This window comes from Lepus europaeus, chromosome X (genome assembly GCF_033115175.1).
Source record: "Lepus europaeus isolate LE1 chromosome X, mLepTim1.pri, whole genome shotgun sequence".
NCBI classification, from domain to species: domain Eukaryota; kingdom Metazoa; phylum Chordata; class Mammalia; order Lagomorpha; family Leporidae; genus Lepus; species Lepus europaeus.
In genome coordinates this window covers 26,752,863-26,771,393 of record NC_084850.1, presented here as the reverse complement: position 1 = coordinate 26,771,393, position 18,531 = coordinate 26,752,863, and the positions used below count along the sequence as shown (strand labels likewise).

Genomic DNA, 18,531 nt, shown 5'->3' with positions numbered 1-18,531 from the left:
TAAGGAACCACATGTGGCTGCCACTTATTGGGAAAATGGATGAGATGATGGCATGGACAACACAGAGGGGGTGCAGGGCATCATCAAGAAAAAAATGAACAGCATTTACTTTGCTATATTTAAAAACTTAATATATATAATTCAAAGTTTCTGAGGAGAGAACATTATTTGAGATTTTTAAAAGCCACAAGAAGTTGAACATAAATACATAATAAGCAGAGCAAATCGTCAGAAATGAAAAGTGGCTCCTTTACGTCAGAAAGCACCTACTGTACTGCCTTGGTATCCTCTTCGTTCTAGGCAGAGGGGTCACCTTGAATGGTACTATGGGACCTACGCTTCACATGGATTTGATGAAACCAGTTCTTAGCAGCGGGTCAGCAAAAACCCAGTAAAGCTTAAAGTTACCATCTCACAGAGAGTAAAAAACTATACAGTATGGAACAGTGTAAGCTTTGAAACATCCCCGAATGTGTAAACGTTATCACAGCTGTCTATAGCAGATAGCAGTAAAACCCTTCATATGAAAAGGGTCTGTGTGCTTGCTGTGACACCGTCCCATGCTAGAGCCCGGCTTCCGTAAGAAAACACTCGAGGGGACACAGTGCCCATTGCAGTTATGGAAAGAAAGGGATTCAGGCTGAGAGTACTTGGAGCCTAAAAAGGAGCCAGAAAGCCATGAGTATGTAAAAAGACCTGTGTGTAATTTCATGGCATGTGGTATATGAAGGCACTTCAAAAAGCTCATGGGAAATATAATTTAAAGATACATTTATTTTGGTCATGCATGCATATGTAGCTTTTTCATAACACATATTTGCCATGAACTTTTTGAAGATCTTGCATATGTACAGATTTCAAAAATTTTTTGCACCACAATAAAATTTTAATTCCACCTCTGTGAACTTTTGGAAGTCCCCTCATATATTGCACTAGGCATTTTAGAACTATATTCATACTCATCCACTGATCCTCAAAACAACACTGTCAGAAAAGACAGAAGCCTATATGTGAATAGTGTGCTTATAATACAAATGAAAATACTGAGGCTCAGAGAATTAAATGGCTTGCACACACTAAAAAGCAGCGGAGCTGGTGCTAAAATTCAGGTCTTCTGAAACCGAGTTCAGTGCATTTTTCACTATATCATAAAATCATGATCTTTGCCCAGAGCTTGAGCACAGGCTTAAAACAGAAGCCAAAGACAGAGCCCTGAAGAATAACAGAAAATAGAGAATAAATAAGCAAAGCCTTCCCAAAAGTGCTTTAAAAAGTGCTTAAAATGCATGAGACCCATGACATTTGTGAGGGACAATCTAAAGAATTTCCAAATTTGAGAAATTTCTAGGTAAGCTAACTGACTCATTCCCGCACAACAACCTTTTAGTGTCCCAAGATCCATAATTCCAGGTAAGCACTTATACCTTTACTGCCACCATTTAATTTTTACCAAAGCACTACGAGATCAAGATAAATCTCTTTAAAGATGATTACATTTCTGAGTCTTTGGGTTGCTCATTAACAGCAAAATCTCCACCATCAAACTCCACAAATGGCAAGGGTCTACCATAGGAGGCAAATCAAGAAAAGAAAATGACATCGAATCAGAGGTCAGAGAGTAAGCTGAGAAACAATAATCAAAGAGGTCAGAGATAGCAGCAGTTAGAGAAGATAAGGATGGAATGGTGTAGTGTCCTTTAGATAAGGGAGGATGTCTTAGAAGACCTTGGAAAAGATGATTTGTAAAGAATCAGTGAAATGGAAGCCAAATTGAAGATCCCAGAAAGAGATGGGAGTGAGAAAGGCAATGCACCTAGCTAAAGAAAAGGCAAAAGTTCAACATGACCTAAGGATGAAAAGCATTGCTTAAACAAACTCTGATTTTGGAAGTCTTGTTTTATTCTCTCTCTCACCTCTCTTTCTTCATGTGGGGTTTGTCCATCTAACCGACAATACTCATAACCACGCCACATACAATAATCCTCCAAAATGTCCAGCAAGCGAGTCATCTGGCTGAAAATGAGAACCCTTGAACCTGCAACATTTCACAAGAAAAGGCAAGTTATACAACTTGTGTAAAATTAACCTGAAAGTTAGGAAAATAAAATTAAACATCATATGCATTATATATACATAATATATATAGATGTGTGTATATATATACATATATATGTTATATATGAGGGTACTTTAAAAAGTTCATGGAAAAGGGAATTGAAAGTTTATTTTGATGCAAAAATTTCTGAACTCCATGTAGTTTTTTCACAATACACATTTTTCATGAACTTTTCAAAAGCCCCTCATATATATGGATTTCAACATTTTTGCATCAAAATAAATTTGTTTTTTAAATTCTGTTTTCCCTGTGACCTTTAAAATACTCTCATATAATACATGAGCACTATACACACAAACACACCTCCAAGGGATGCTCTATATAATTGTGCATTTGTGAGCCATATATTGTTAAGTTCCTCAAAATCCTCTATACATATAGAAATGATTTAAAATCTGCCTTTATGAAAAGGAAAGAGGGTGGGAGGGAGAGAGGTGGAGAAAGGAAGAGAATATCATTAGGTTGTTAGAACTGTATCTACAAAACACATTTAACAAATCTGCTAAAGACTAATTAAAATTTAAAAATGAAAAATACTTTGTATCATAAAAATATTAATTAATTCACTCATACAATGCAAGTTGAAACTGGTTTCTTCCACTCAACTTAATGCTTTTCATCTTTATTGTTTAGTGGTATTGTATGGATGTACCACAGTTTACACATTTCACTCACTGAAAGTCACTTCAACTTGTACAAAGTTTTGGGCAACAATAAGTAAAATGACTTTAAGAAAGTGCCAAAGGGCCAGCGCTGCAGCACAGCAGGTTAAGCCGCCATCTGCAGTGCTGGCATCCCACATGGGCACCGGTTCGAGTGCTGGCTGCTCTGCTTCTGATCCAGCTCTCTGCTATGGCCTGGGAAAGCAGTAGAAGATGGTCCAGGTCCTTGGGCCCCTGCACCCACATGTGAGACCTGGATGAAGCTCCTGGCTTCAGCCTGGCACGGCCCTGCCCATTGCAGCCAGCTGGGGAGTCAATCAGCAGATGAAGGTTCATTCTCATTCTCTGTTAACGCTGACTCTCAAATAACTAAATCTTAAAAAAAAAAAAAAACTGCCAAACTGTTTTCCATTTTGCATTCCCAACAGCATTATATGAGAATTCCAATTGTTCCACTTCCTTACTAGCAAAGAGTAGCAGTTTTTGTTTTATTGGTCAGTCTAGGAACTGTGTAATGGTATATATTGTGGTTTAAATTTGCATTTCTTCAGTGGTTAACAATGTTGAGCACCTTTTGACATACTTGTTTGCCATGTATATGTCTTAATCAATGAAATATATGTTCATTTATCTTGTGGCTATTTGTTTTCTTGCCATTGACTTGTTTTTAAAGATTTTACTTACTTATATATAAATATATATGTATATATATATGATTTGCATAAGTATGAAGCTTCTTTCTCCTAATAGTATCTTTCATAGAACAAAAGTTTTTAATTTGGATGAAGTCCAATTTACCATTTTTTAATAGATCACACTTTTGATGTCATGTCAAAAAAACCTTTTGCCAAATCCAATACAATGCAGACTTCTTTGATATTTTTCTCCAAGTTTTTATAGTTTTATTTAGATTTCTGATACATTTCAACATCATTTTTATATGAGGTGTAAGAGTAAGGCTTTTTACATATATATGTCCAATTATTCCTACACCATTTGTTGAAAAAAATACCCTTTGGGGCAGGCGCTGTGGCATAGTGGATAAAGCCGCTGCCTGCAGTGCCAGCATCCCATATGGGTGCTAGTTTGAGTCCCAGCTGCTCCACTTCTGATCCAGTCCTCTGCTATGGCCTGGAAAAGCAGAAGACAGCCCAAGTCCTTGGGCTCCTGAACCCACGTGGGAGACCCAGAAGAAGCTCCTGGCTTCGGATCGGTGCAGTTCCAGTCGTTACGGCCAATTGAAGTAAAATAAATAAATCTTTTAAAAAAAAAACACCCTTTTGTCATTGACTATATATATATAGTTATATATATATATAGTTTTATATATATATATATATATATATATATATAAAACTTGACTAAAGTATATGTGTATGTGTGTGTGTGTGTGCATCTATTTTTGGATTTTATTCTGTTCCATTGATCTATGGGCCTTTGATACTACCAGTAGCACACTGTCTTGATTATTGTGACTTTCTTGTAAGTCTTAAAGTCAAATACTGTGTTCCTTTAACTTTATTCTACATTAGGCTAAATTGTTTTGACTATTATAATCCCTTTTTTCTTTCCACAAAGTTTTAGAATAAATTTATCTATGTCAATAAAATATCCTGCTTGGACTTTTTTAAAAATTTATTTAAACCTAAATATCAGTTTGAGGAAAACTGATACCCTAATAAGTCTTCCAATCATGAACATGGTATCTCTCTTCACTTATTTAGGTCTTCATTTTTATTTTGTTCTTCTGTGTTGTCTTCTTATGTTTTGTTTTCAGCAGACAAATTCTGGATACATTGTTTAGTTTTATAAATAAATAATTTCTTTGTGAATTCTCTTGGAAATAAATCTGCCTTTACTTTGTTCTAAGGATCAATGATGGGTCCACATGACTTCCCACTGGACTACTAAATCTGAACTACTAGTCTCACAACTAGTTTGTGTTTCTGGTCTCTCATCCTCAGTAGATCCCTCATACTGCCTCAAAGATTCTCACATGTAACTGATCACATCACTCACCACAGCCAAATCTTCTAAGGTCTTCCTGCTGCCTCCCATAAAAGTTCAAGCTCCGTAAAGCATGGTTTAAATGATCTTTCATAATTTGGCCACATGCATCTTCTCAGATCCATCAACTGCCACTTTATCTCCGAATTCCATAAACCCCACCCCCCCACCCCATTCCCCTTCTCCACATCTCTGCTTCAATGACCTGAAAAACCCTTCCCCTCCTGCCACCCATGGTTCATCCCACTCTCCAGCATTCACCTCAATTGTCATATCTGAGAAGACTTTCGCAACTCCCAGGTTATCAACCCATCATAGCATTTATCAAAACTATCCCTCCTCACTACACTGGGAACTTCTCCAAGACAAAGACTATTGTCCTACTCACCTTCGTACACCCAGCTCATAAGAGAAACCCTGGGGAACAGCAAGTATGCAACAATGTCCGCTGAATGAGTGAATGAATGAATACGGAAAAGTAAACTCATAATACAAATCATTAACATGAATTTGTTCCATACCAATGTAAAAAGTTATTGCTCACCCTGTTCTTTGAGTTTGGCCAACAGTTTATCTAGAACTAGCATCTTCCCACTGTTGTTGACAATATGTTCATCAGTGGTATAAGGTGGACCAGGCTCAGCACCATCAAACAGGTATGGATGATTGCAACACTTTCGAAGTTGCATTAGAATATTTAAGAGTCGCATCTTGTCCATCTTGCCAGAAGAATTTAAAACATCAATATCTTTCATCAGGATTTTTGTGTACCTAAAATTTAAATATAAGTAGCCAATTATTAGATATAATATAAGTAGTCAAAATATAAGTAGTCAATTATTAGAAAGGTTAAAGCCATGAAGAAATATTCCTTTGATGATCAGATTAGATTCCCATTTAAAGAAAATGTGATTGAAAATTAAAACTGAAGAAGTGAACAAGATGGCGGAATAGGCAGGAAGCACACTTAGTCCGGGGGGAGAGAAAGTTTAATATAAGTGGAGATACTGCAGTGTCAAGGAAGAGTAGGGGATGAAACAGCAGAGGAAACTCTTCCGGAACTAGTGATTCACAGTGGACCTGCGTGGAGAGCGTGGGAGCCCAAGTTCGGGACACCAGCGGCAGACTCAACGCACCAGCGCTGGAACGCGAGGTGAGCCGAACCTCCATAGCCCGAGATACCGGCAGGCAAACGGAAAGAGGAGGCTAGAGGGAACGAGGCTTGAAACTCTGTAGGGAAAAGTTCACCAGGCTAACTAGAAGAGAGAGAAAAAAAATAAAAAAAGTGACTGCTACGGACACAAGTTTCTCTCTCTCCGCTCACCTCTCACAGGCGAGCAAGACAGAGCAGGCGCCATTTTGGACATACGTCATAAGCAGGGCGACCTCAGGTCTGCACCAGCCCTGAGCCTAGCAGAAAAACCTGACTCTGTGGGGAGGGGTGAAATAACAGGAGATTAGCATCTAACTTGGCAACCCAGTGGGAGACTGCAGGAGAATTGGAGCCCACACTGAGGGCAGCAGAGATTCCCTGTGTGGTCCTTGGGAAAGAGCTTCCGATCTCTGGCTCCTGTGGGTATATCATTTGCCTGCTAACTACCTCCAATTACGTTCAGCTGTGTGGAATTACTTCCCTTTTAAATCAAAAAAAGAAAGAGAGATTTACCACACCTAACCTGGGAGTGTCATCCTTGACACACCCTCAACCCTGAGGAACCAAACACAGCTCTCAGTCCACACTCATCTCAAGCCTCTAAGGCTCCACTGAAAGCAGACAGTCCACTTAATATAGAGCCATAGTGTAACAAGAAAAAACACCACAGTGAAGAAACCAAATATCTCCAACATGCCAAACAACAAACGCAAAAACCAAGCTAACAAGAACAAGGAAGAAACTATGACGCCCCCAAATGAAAAAGACACCCCAACTCAAGATTATGAAGATGATGAGATCGAAGAAATGCAAGAATTGGATCTCAAAAAATTGATAAGAACATTAAGAAGTTCTCAAAAACAAATTCTTGAACTACAGAAATCCTTCATGGACAAGATAGAAAATCTCTCTCGTGAAAGTGAAATATTAAGGAGGAATCAAAATGAAATGAAACAACTAGTGGAACAAGAAACTCTGATAGTGACTAGAAATCATAATGAAATGAAGAGTTCAATAGATCAAATGACAAACACATTAGAGAGCCTTAAAAACAGAATGGGCGAAGCAGAAGAGAGAATATCAGACTTAGAAGACAGAGAACAGGAAAGGAAACAGGCAAACCAAAGAAAAGAAGAAGAAATTAGAAATCTAAAAAATATTGTCGGGAATTTACAGGATACTATTAAAAAACCCAACATTCGGGTTCTAGGAGTTCCTGAAGGCATGGAGAGGGAGAAAGGATTAGAAGGCATTTTCAGTGAGATACTAGCAGAAAATTTCCCAGGTTTGGAGAAGGACAGAGGCATCTTAGTACAGGAAGCTTATAGAACCCCTAATAAACATGACCAAAAGAGATCCTCACCACGACATGTTGTAATCAAACTCACCACAGTGAAACATAAAGAAAAGATCCTAAAATGTGCAAGAGAGAAACGTCGGATCACTCTTAGAGGATCTCCAATTAGACTCACAGCAGACTTCTCATCAGAAACCCTACAAGCTAGAAGGGAATGGCGAGACATAGCCCAGGTACTAAGAGAGAAAAACTGCCAGCCCAGAATACTATATCCTGCAAAGCTCTCATTTGTGAATGAAGGTGAAATTAAGACTTTTCACAGCAAACAGAAACTGAAAGAATTTGTTGCCACTCATCCTGCCCTGCAAAAGATGCTTAAAGATGTGTTACACACAGAAACACAGAAACATGGTCACCAATATGAAAGAAGGTAAAGGAAGGAAACCTCACAGCAAAAGATCACAGGAAGCTCAATTTCTCTTTGACATAGAATTAAACTCTGATGCTCTGTTAAAGCAATGTGTTAAAGTAATCTATTATGTTCTCTTGATGTCTGTTAAATTCTAATTGTTCAAAAACAGCTGAATTTTTATTAAGAGCTATGGGTTATTTAAATATGTGCTTTTTTCAAAAATTTGAATATCTGCTGCTCATAAAACTAAAGTGTTGTTGGTTCTGTGTTTAGCTGTCCTCCTATAGGTTCCTATGGACTTTTTCCAGCCACTTTTATTGTATTCAGTACTTTGGGATGGCTCTGTAAACAGATGAAGCCAATAATGTATTAACAGTACCAACTGAGAGAAAGTATGGTTAACTGAGGTTACTAAAAACAAAAAGCAATTCAAATCAATTGGCAATCTACAAAAAGAGTTAAAGATTTTAAAAGCTATTATTAAAATTGATGTATTGGTCTATTATGCTATATTATATGTGTGTACATATTGTATGTCCACATGGGGAAATTTTATTAAGAGTTTTATTTTAAATGGCTTATAGATAAGATTGTCCATAAATTTAAGCTGCTAAAATCAATCAAAGATACATTTTAATTTGTGGGACCTGAATCTGTGTATCATATGTTTTAGACTTGTTGGTAGAAAGAAACTAAAAACATTTTAGATGGTTGTGCTTAAGTTTACTGGCTAAACAAACTACACCATGTTAGATATTTAAGAGGTGTTTTCAAATACATGATTCTTAAAATTTATAGAAGGCATTGGACCTTCTGGTAAATGTTTTCTTAAGTTGTTATCTAATGGTTGAAACGGTTTGCTAAGTATTCATGTGATATTGCTATTGTCAGCAAGCGATCTAGGACTTGCTCCCTCATTTCTCTATTCTAAGCCCAACTTGTTCTTTCATTTCTCTATTCTCTTCAAGGTAGGAAACTAATTCTATTATGAAGGAATCTGTAGGATGCACAATTTAATTTTTAGACCTTATAAAAGAGATGGCTAACATTTTTCTGCAATAGCATAGCCAAAAGAAGAGCTTAAATAATAATCTCATAGCTAGATTCACTTCGCCATCAGCGAAGTATACAGTAAGTAGAAAAAACCTCCCTTTCAGACCAAAGGGAAAGAAAGTTTTAAAGTGAGAATATAATTTTCCTCATGGGCATTGTCTACCTTAGAAAAACTACTACAGAACATGCCTGTGACTATAGACTTGTAGTTCAGGCCACCGAAGATTAGAGATGGGAAACGGGCACTCCCTTGACTTGCATCCTCTGGTCTGCTTTAACACAAACCAGGAGGAAAAGAAAGCTCGGCATCAGAAGCAATGGGTGGCAGGCCTATTAATGGCTGATCTGTACAGTGATCTGCCCTCAAGGAGACCCAACAGGCCAGTCCACTGCAGTGGCTTTCAATGTGGTAAGCCTGGGCTTCAGCAGAAGTCAGCTTGTGAAGAGCCCTGGCAGCTCTGCCAAGAGTTGGATCACTGGAAATGGACCTGCCCTGGAGTCGAAGGATGCCCAGGTCAGAGCCACAGATCTTATTGGCTCTAAGCTGAAAAGCCCTTCACTCAGCCCAACTTCCAAAGTGACCACTGCAGCTGAGGGGATGGTCAAGTAGGGTCAGCAACATTGCAGGCAGAACTGTAAATTTCTTGTTAGAGATGCCACCTGCCTTTACCTGGCCAGCTCTCCTCCCAGGCCAGCCAAGTAATGAAAGTCAACAGAGTGCCTTCCCCTAGGAGGTTCACACCTCCCTTAGGATATACCCCATGTGAAGAGATAGATAGGTCTGGGCCTCTGAATTTACAAGGCCTAAAGCCCACCAGATTATTATCAAGCCCCTTCTATCAGGTTCTATTTGCCTCTCAATCAGAAAACTTAATTGTAGCTTAGACAGCACCTTTCTTAGCTCCTCTAATAATGACTCTGTCCTTTGTTCTAGGCCCTGTCTAGTGCACTTGGGCCTCATTCCTTTGTAATCATAACCTCTACTCTACCACCAATGGCTCTACTCCCAACATGTGTGTACTGATGGTCCTCTTCCCCACTTAATGCTGTATAATTGTTCAAACCTGGTAAATGCCACTCTTAGGATCATTGGTTACTATCCTCACTCTGTCTTTTATGACCTTGTCTAAATATGATCAGAGTCGGTGAACTTAGAAGGCTTCCATAGCCTTGGCAACTCATGACGACAGCCTAGGATGGTTACTGGCGCCATAAACTAGAGTGTCAATTTGTTGGGTCAACAACAGGAGCCACTGTGCACTTGCTCCTCATGTGGGATCTCTGTCCTTAACGTGCTGTACATTGTGATTTAATGCTATAACTAGTACTCAAACAGTATGTTTCACTTTGTGTTTCTATGTGGGTGCAAAGTGTTGAAATCTTTATACTAAATTGATCTTCTGTATATAAAGAGAATTGAAAATGAATCTTGATGCAAATGGAAGGGGAGAGGGAGCGGGAGGGGGGAGGGTTGCGGGTGGGAGGGAAGTTATTGGGGGGGGAAGCCATTGTAATCCATAAGCTGTACACTGGAAATTTATATTCATTAAATAAAAGTTTAAAAAAAAAAAAAAAGAAAAGAAAATTAAAACTGAGCGTCAAAAATTAAAAAAAAAAAACTAATAAAGATTTGAACATTTTAACTTGAATGCTGCTTATAAACTGTTTCCTCCTGCTTTATCCACTGTAAGAGATGACCATCAGCTCATAATTGCTTAGAGAATTTAATCTGATAATTATCCAATAATCATATTTGCTGAGTGCTGGTATCCAACTTTTGAGTTAAAAGCAGTCTTAATTTTTGTATAAACCCTTCTTCACAGGCCATCTTTTGTCAGATCCTGCAAACATTTTAATTCTTTTCTAGACCTTTACCTAAACAAAAGAGAGCTGTGCATTCATCTGACCAATAATGATATTTAGTTATAATAGTCAATTTGTACAAGGGCTTCGAGGATCATCCCATTAAATCTTCACAACTCAAATATGTATTAGTATCATACCCTTAGCACAGACAGAAATTCAGATAGCTAAGACAAGGTGAACAATTTAGAGCCAAAGCAACAGACAAGGCAAGGAGTTGATCTTATGTCTTACTCTCTACCTTATATTGGCTTGTATACTTGAGAAATCATATATACTTTATATATGATCTAATTCTATTTATATAAGCAACACCTTCCATCTTTTAGCAGTATTATTACATCAATAACATGATCTATTTACATCATTCTTTTTTACTCCCCTTGTAAGTTTCCTGCTTTGTTTCTATTTGTCAGACCATTTCAGCTGCTATATTTTGTTAATATCCATACTCACAATGTTTTCATTATCATCATCATGGTTATTACTATTTTCACTGATGGAAAAAGCAAGAATAATAACAAGTGTGCCAATGACATTGTCTCCTTTAATCCTAACATCTTCCTCTTCAGCTAAGTATTATTACCCCATTTTACAAAAAGGAAACAGGTGATATAATTTGCTCATGCTAAATAGCTATTAAGAGGCAATGCATGGAGAACAGGGTTATGGCACAGTGGGTTAAGCTGCTGCCTACGACACTGGCATCCTGTATGAGCACTGGTTCATAGTCCTGGCTGCTCCACTTCCAATCCAGCTCCCTGCTAATGCATCTGGAAAAGACGGCCCAAGTACCTGGGCCTTTGCCACATACCATGGGAGACCCAGATGGAGTTCCAGGCTTCTGGCTTTCATCTGGCCCAGCCCTGACTTTTGCAGCCATTTGGGGAATGAACCAGAGTATGGAAGGTATCTCTCTGTAACTCTGCTTTTCAAATAAATAATAAAATCTTTAAAACAACAAAAAATGGCAATGTGTGGGATTCAAAGACAAATCTACAGACTCTAAAACCTACCCTTTCCCAGAGGTTAAATAAAATATCAATTTTCCCTTAAAATATTTCATTTGGGGCTGGCATTGTGGTACAGCAGGTTAAGCCACCACCTGCAGCACTGGCATTCCATATGGGCACTGGTTTGTCTCCGGCTGCTCCACTTCCTATCCAGCTTCCTGCTAATGTGCCTGGAAAAGCACCAGAGGATGGCCCAAGTGCTTGGGCCTCTGCGCACATATAGGAGACCTGGAAGAAGCTCCAGGCTCCTGGCTTCTTCCTGGTCCAGCTCCAGCCATTACAGCCATTTGGGGAGTGAACTAGTGGGTGGAAGACCTCTCTCTCTTCCCCCTCCACCCTCTTTATAACTCTTCCTTTCAAATAAATAAATCTTTAAAAATATTTCAACCACTTAACTTGCCATTTAAACATAAAATATATTTTTAACTAAAAGCCTATGTGAACACTACAAAGCTAGCATTTAGTAAATTCTTATACACAAATAAATTTTAATGGAAATAAAATAGCTCACCATTCTCGTTGCATCTTACTCAGTCCCAAGTAAATTTTTATTTCCTTTTTTGGAGGCAAACTCTTCTCTACATCAGTTTTTATACGACGTAACAAAAATGGTTTCAAAACCTAAAAAGTGATAGTTTTATAAAAATATAAAACATTTAACATTGTAAAGCATGTATTTCATTAATACCACCCCAATAAGAAATTTACTTCATACCACATAACATGATGAATACTACCAATACCAGTTGCCAAGTTTCTTGCTAAAGATTCAGAAAGTACTGGCCCCTTAGAAAATCAGAAGAGGCTACCTAAATTAGATACTCATGATTTGATGGCACAAAATACAATAAATTAAGACAACAAGATTATTGACTATTAAGCAAGCACTAAATGACCCTTTAAAAATACTTCCATAGGGATCAGCATTGCTGCACAACAGGTTAAGCCATGCTTGTGACATTGGCATCCCATTTCAGAGTGCTAGCTCAAGTTTCAGCTACTCTGCTTCTAATACAGCATTCCTGTTAATGCACCTGGGAAACGGGCAGGACCTGGCACAGGTACTTGGGCCGTTGTCACTTACATAGGAGACCCAGACTGAGTTCTACACAGACATGTGGGAAGTGAACTACTGGACAGAAGATATCTCTCTCCCTCTCTCTCTCCAACTCTGCCTTTCAAATAAATTATCTTTTGCCTTTTAAACCTGAGAAGAAATCTGAATTCAGAGCATTCATCTAAGGCACTGTAAAAATGAAATAAAATCACAGGTCATTTCAATATAGTTTAACATATGAATGAAAAGAAAATGGTTCAACATTAAGGAAGATATGGGTGAATCCAGAAAAAAGATAATATAAAATAATCAGTGCATACCTGGAAGACAGATTCTACCATAACCACAGTGCTACAACTTATAGAGTATCTATCTATAATGTGCCAGACACTGAACTATGAACTTCACAGTAATATTTAATGATTACAATAAGTCTTTGAGTCACATGTGAGGATTTCAATTTTAGTAAACTCACAAAAGTCGCTTTAAGAAACTGAACTCACGGCCGGCGCCGTGGCTCAACAGGCTAATCCTCCGCCTAGTGGCACCGGCACACCGGGTTCTAGTCCCGGGCGGGGCGCTGGATTCTGTCCCAGTTGCCCCTCTTCCAGGCCAGCTCTCTGCTGCGGCCCAGGAGTGCAGTGGAGGATGGCCCAAGTGCTTGGGTCCACCCCATGGGAGACCAGGATAAGCAACTGGCTCCTGCCTTCGGAACAGCGCGATGCGCAGGCCGCAGCGTGCCAGCCGCGGCGGCCATTGGAGGGTGAACCAATGGCAAAAGGAAGACCTTTCTGTCTCTCTCTCTCTCTCACTGTCCACTCTGCCTGTCAAAAAGTTAAAAAAAAAAAAAAGAAACTGAACTCAAATGTAGATCTGGCAGATTCTGATTAGTCCTTGTGAACCTAGGCAAGTTGTTTAATTCTTCCAAGACTGTTTCTTCATTCACTTATAGAAAAATTAATTTATGGTATGTATATATGCCACATGTTTCCAAATGGTGATAATGATGCTATTTCTAGGGCTCCCATGAAGATTTATGGTAGAAAATATATAGATCGTACCCACCATAGACATTCAATAAATTATGGCTATTATTATTAGAGATCTATGGAAGGTAAGGAATGTAGAACAGTAAAAGAAAACTTTAGCGGGGCCGGTGCTGTGGTGCAGCGGGGTTAACGCCCTGGCCTGAAGCACCGGCATCCCATATGGGCACCGGTTCAAGTCCCGGCTGCTCCACTTCGATCTAGCTCTCTGCTATGACCTGGGAAAGCAGTAGAAGATGGCCCAAGTCCTTGGGCCCCTGCACCCACGTGGGAGACCAGAAAGAAGCTCCTGGCTCCTGGCTTCAGATCGGCACAGCCCTGGCCGTTGTGGCCAACTGGGGAGTGAACCATTGGATAGAAGACCTCTCTCTGCCTCTCCTCTCTTTGTGTAACTCTGACTTTCAAATAAATAAATAAATCTTTTAAAAAAAATCAAAACAAAAAGAAGACTTTAGGTTTGCAACTCTCAAACTCGTTTAAGAGAGAGAACCTTAAAAGTGTAAACTGCCTTGGAGATACTATGCCAAACACCTATCCCCTGAAGTGCTAAACTTTAAGGGACAAAGAAAAGTCCATATAGGGGACTAAGAGGAGTGGCCAAAGAGGTAGGAGAAAATTGTCTACCGGAATCCAAGTAGCAAAGAGCTTCCAGAAGTAAGCATAGTTAGTGGTATGAAATAGCACAGAGAAGTCAAGATACTGATCAAAATATATCCTTAGTTCATCAACTAGAAAATCATTAAAGACCATATGATCATGGCAAGAGCCTCAGGTGATCACTGATGTCATAAATAAGAGTGTTAATTGTTAAATGAACAACAGAAGTAACTGTGCAATTACTCCCCGTGTAGGACCCCTGTCCTTAATGAGTTACACTATGAGAATTAACTGTAAAACTTGTTCTCAAACTGTATTTTATATGCTGTATGTGTGTGTGTGTGTGCAAACTGTTGAAATCTGTACTTAGCATAGAGTTAGTCCTCTGTATATAAAGTTAAACTAAAAATGAACCATAATGAAGAAAGGAATGGGAGAGGGAGTAGGAAGTGAGACGGGAGTCGGGGTGGAAGGGCGGGTATGAGGGAAAGAACCACTATATTCCTAAAGCTGTACCTATGAAAAATGCATTCATTAAATAAAAGCTAAAAAAAAAAAGACCATATGAAGTAAGTCTCAGTTGTATAGAATGTACAGAAGTCAGCGGTCAATGGGTTAGAGAATGAATAGGAATTAATGCTATAACTAGTACTCAAACAGTACTTTACACTTTGTGTTTCTCTGTGGGTAAAAACTGTTGAAATCTTTACTTAATATATACTAAATCGATCTTCTGTATATAAAGATAATTGAAAATTAATCTTGGCCAGCACCACAGCTCAATAGGCTAATCCTCCGCCTGTGGCACCGGCACCCCAGGTTCTAGTCCCGGTTGGGGCGCCGGTTCTGTCCCGGTTGCCCCTCTTCCAGGCCAGCTCTCTGCTGTGGCCCGGGAAGGCAGTGGAGGATGGCCCAAGTGCTTGGGCCCTGCACCTGCATGGGAGACCAGGAGAAGCACCTGGCTCCTGCCTTCGGATCATCACAGTATGCTGGCCGCAGCGCGCTGGCCGCAGCAGCCATTGGAGGGTGAACCAACGGCAAAGGAAGACCTTTTTCTCTGTCTCTCTCTCTCTCTCACTGTCCACTCTGCCTGTCCAAAAAAACAAGTGAATCTTGATGTGAATGGAATGGGAGAGGGAGCGGGAGATGGGAGGGTTGCGGGTGGGAGGGAAGTTATGTGGGGGGGAAAGCCACTGTAATCCAAAGGCTGTACTTAGGAAATTTATATTTATTAAATAAAAGTTTAAAAAAAGAATGAATAGGAGAACAATTAGATGCCAACAAATTGGATAACCTAAAAGAAATGAATAAATACCTAGAAACAATATATAAGGAATTCCTTCAACTCATAGCAAAAAACAAACAACAACAAAAACTTGATTTTAAAAATGGGCAAAATAGGCCGGCACCATGGCTCACTTGGTTAATCCTCCGCCTGCAGCACCAGCACCCCCAGGTTCTAGTCCCAGTTGGGGTGCCGGTACTAGTCCTAGTTGCTCCTCTTCCAGTCCAGCTCTCTGCTGTGGCCCGGGAGGGCAGTGGAGGATGGCCCAAGTGCTTGGGTCCCTGCATCTGCATGGGAGACCGGGAGGAAGCACCTGGCCCCTGGCTTCGGATCGGCGCAGCGCCAGTCATAGTGGCCATTAGAGGAGTGAATCAATGGAAGGAAGACCTTTCTGTCTCTCTCTCACTGTCTACAACTCTCTCTCTCTGTCTCTCTCTCACTGTCTAACTCTGCCTTTTGGGCAAAATAGTGGCTGGCATTGTGTCACATTGGATTAAGTCTCCTCTTGCATCCCAGCTGTTCTGCTTCTGATCTAGCTTCCTAATATGTCTGGGAAGGCAGCAACAGATGGCCCAAGTGTTGGGCTTCTGCTATTGACTTGGAAGATCCAAATGGAGTTCCTGGCTCCTGGCTCAGCCTGGCACAGCCCTAAGTGTTGTGACCATTTGTGACCATTTAGGGAGTGAACCAGTGGATGGAAGATATTCTCTCTCTCTCTCTCTCTCTCTCTCTCTCTCTTACTCACACTCTACCTTTCAAATTAAGAGGTAAATGTTTATAAAAATAAAAATGGCAAAATAATTAACAATTTTCCAAAGAAGACTTACAAATGGCCAACAAGCATACAAAAAGGTGTTCGACATCACCAACAGAAAAATGCAAGTTGAAACCACAGTGAGCTATCACCTTACACCCATTAGTACAGCCATTGGCAAAAGAACAAAATCTAAGTTTGGCAAAGATGCAGAGAAACTGGAACCTGTGTTCACTGTTGGTGGGAATGTAAAATGATACAGCTGCTATGAAAACCAGTATGTGAATTCCTAAAAAAAAATTAAAATAGAATGATTGTATTGAGCCAGAAATCCCACATGGGTATATATCCAAATAAATTCAAAGCAGGATCTCAATAAGATATTTGTACTCTCATGTTCACTGCAGCATTATTCACTATAGACAAGAACTGGAAATAACCTAAGTGTCCATCAACAGTAGAACAGAAATACCTTGGTATATACATGCAATGGAATATTATACAGTCTTTAAAAAGAATAAAATCTTGTCACATGCTACAATATTGATAGATCTCAAGGACATATAGCAATCAAAATAAGCCAGTCACAAATGATAAATATGGTATGATTCCACTCATATGAAATATCTACAATAGTTAAAATCATAGAAACAGAGTAGAAAGGTAATTGCCAAGAGCTGAGTGTGGCAGGTAGGGGAATTGGTGTTTAATGGGTATAAAGTTTCAGTTTTGCAAGATGGAAAGTTCTAGAGATCTGCTGTACAATAATGTGAATACTTAACATTATTGAACTGTACACTTTTTTTTTTGACAGGCAGAGTGGACAGTGAGAGAGAGAGACAAAGAGAAAGGTCTTCCTTTGCCGTTGGTTCACCCTCTAATGGCTGCCGCGGCCAGCGCACTGCAGCCGGCGCACCATGCTGATCCGAAGGCAGGAGCCAGGTGCTTCTCCTGGTCTCCCATGCAGGTGCATGGCCCAAGCACTTGGGCCATCCTCCACTGCCTTCCCGGACCATAGCAGAGAGCTGGCCTGGAAGAGGGGCAACCGGGACAGAATCCGGCACCCCGACCGGGACTAGAACCCAGTGTGCCGGCAGCACAAGGCGGAGGATTAGCCTATTGAGCCACAGCACCAGCCTGAACTATACACTTTTAAATGATGAAGATGGCAAATTTATTGTTATATGTTTTTTACCACGGTAAGAAAAACTAAAGTCAAAGCATAATGTCTAAAAAAATCTATTGCATTTTGATGACATAAAGACAAATCAAACTGTACTACAAAAATAATAATAAAAGGATTACTCAGGTTTGAAATTTAAAAAGCTATAATAGAAAAATAGATAAAACAAATACTAAGTGAATAATGAAACAAAGCACTTGTATGTTTAAAAAAGGAATGAATGGGAGATTAGGCAGTGGAGATAGAGAGGATAAACTACTCTTCCAAGGTTAGTTGTCAATAGAAGGAAACAATCACAGGGAGGGACATATGTTAGGGCAGCAGTGTTTTGCACAGGACACTTCAGAAAGTTCATGGAAAATGGAATTAAAAGATAAGGTATTTTGGCACCAAAATAAATTTAGGAAAAAAAAAACTATGTGTGGACTTCAAAAATGTTTATGCCAAAATAAACTTTGTTAATTCCATTTTCACACGAACTTTTTTTAAGTCTCCCTCCTGTATGTGTGAGGGTAAATAGATACAAGTTTGGATTTTGATTTAATTATGGAAATGCTGAGCATGTTTATATATTGAGGGAAAGGAGAGAGAGAAAATCCAGTTAAATTCAAAGAATAAATTATGGGGGAAAGTCTATAAGAGATGAGATCCAGACAGAAGGCAACACAGATGTAGGTATCATTGGAAGATAAATAACCCTGAAGGAGTTCCTATCTAATGACTTCTATTTCCTTTTTTTTTAAATTTATTTGACAGAGTTAGTGAGAGAGAGGGGGACAGAGAGAAAGGTCTTCCTTCCATTGATTCACCCCCCCCCCCCCAAATGGCTGCTACAGCCAGAGCTACGCTGAACCAAAGCCAGGGACCAGTTGCTTTTCCTGGTCTCCCACGCAGGTGCAGGAGCCCAAGCACTTGGGCCATCCTCCACTGCCTTCCCGGGCCACAGCAGAGAGCTGTATTGGAAGAGGAGCAACCAGGACTAAAACCAGGCGCCCATATGGGATGCCAGCGCCACAGGCAGAGGATTAACCAA

The 18,531-nt window shown here is 39.7% G+C and overlaps 1 protein-coding gene across 5 annotated transcripts in view; it reads right to left on the bottom strand.

The window, feature by feature from the left end:
- Positions 1–18,531, bottom strand: part of SMARCA1 (SWI/SNF related, matrix associated, actin dependent regulator of chromatin, subfamily a, member 1) — a 100,253-nt gene that overhangs the window by 60,596 nt on the left and 21,126 nt on the right. For all 5 annotated transcript variants that reach the window (XM_062182947.1, XM_062182951.1, XM_062182948.1 and 2 more), the window contains 3 exons: positions 12,088–12,197; positions 5,330–5,556; positions 1,914–2,035 (listed from right to left, as the gene is read on the bottom strand). In XM_062182947.1, coding sequence (XP_062038931.1) covers positions 1,914–2,035; positions 5,330–5,556; positions 12,088–12,197 — 459 coding nt within the window. The remainder of the gene's footprint in view (positions 1–1,913; positions 2,036–5,329; positions 5,557–12,087; positions 12,198–18,531) is intronic.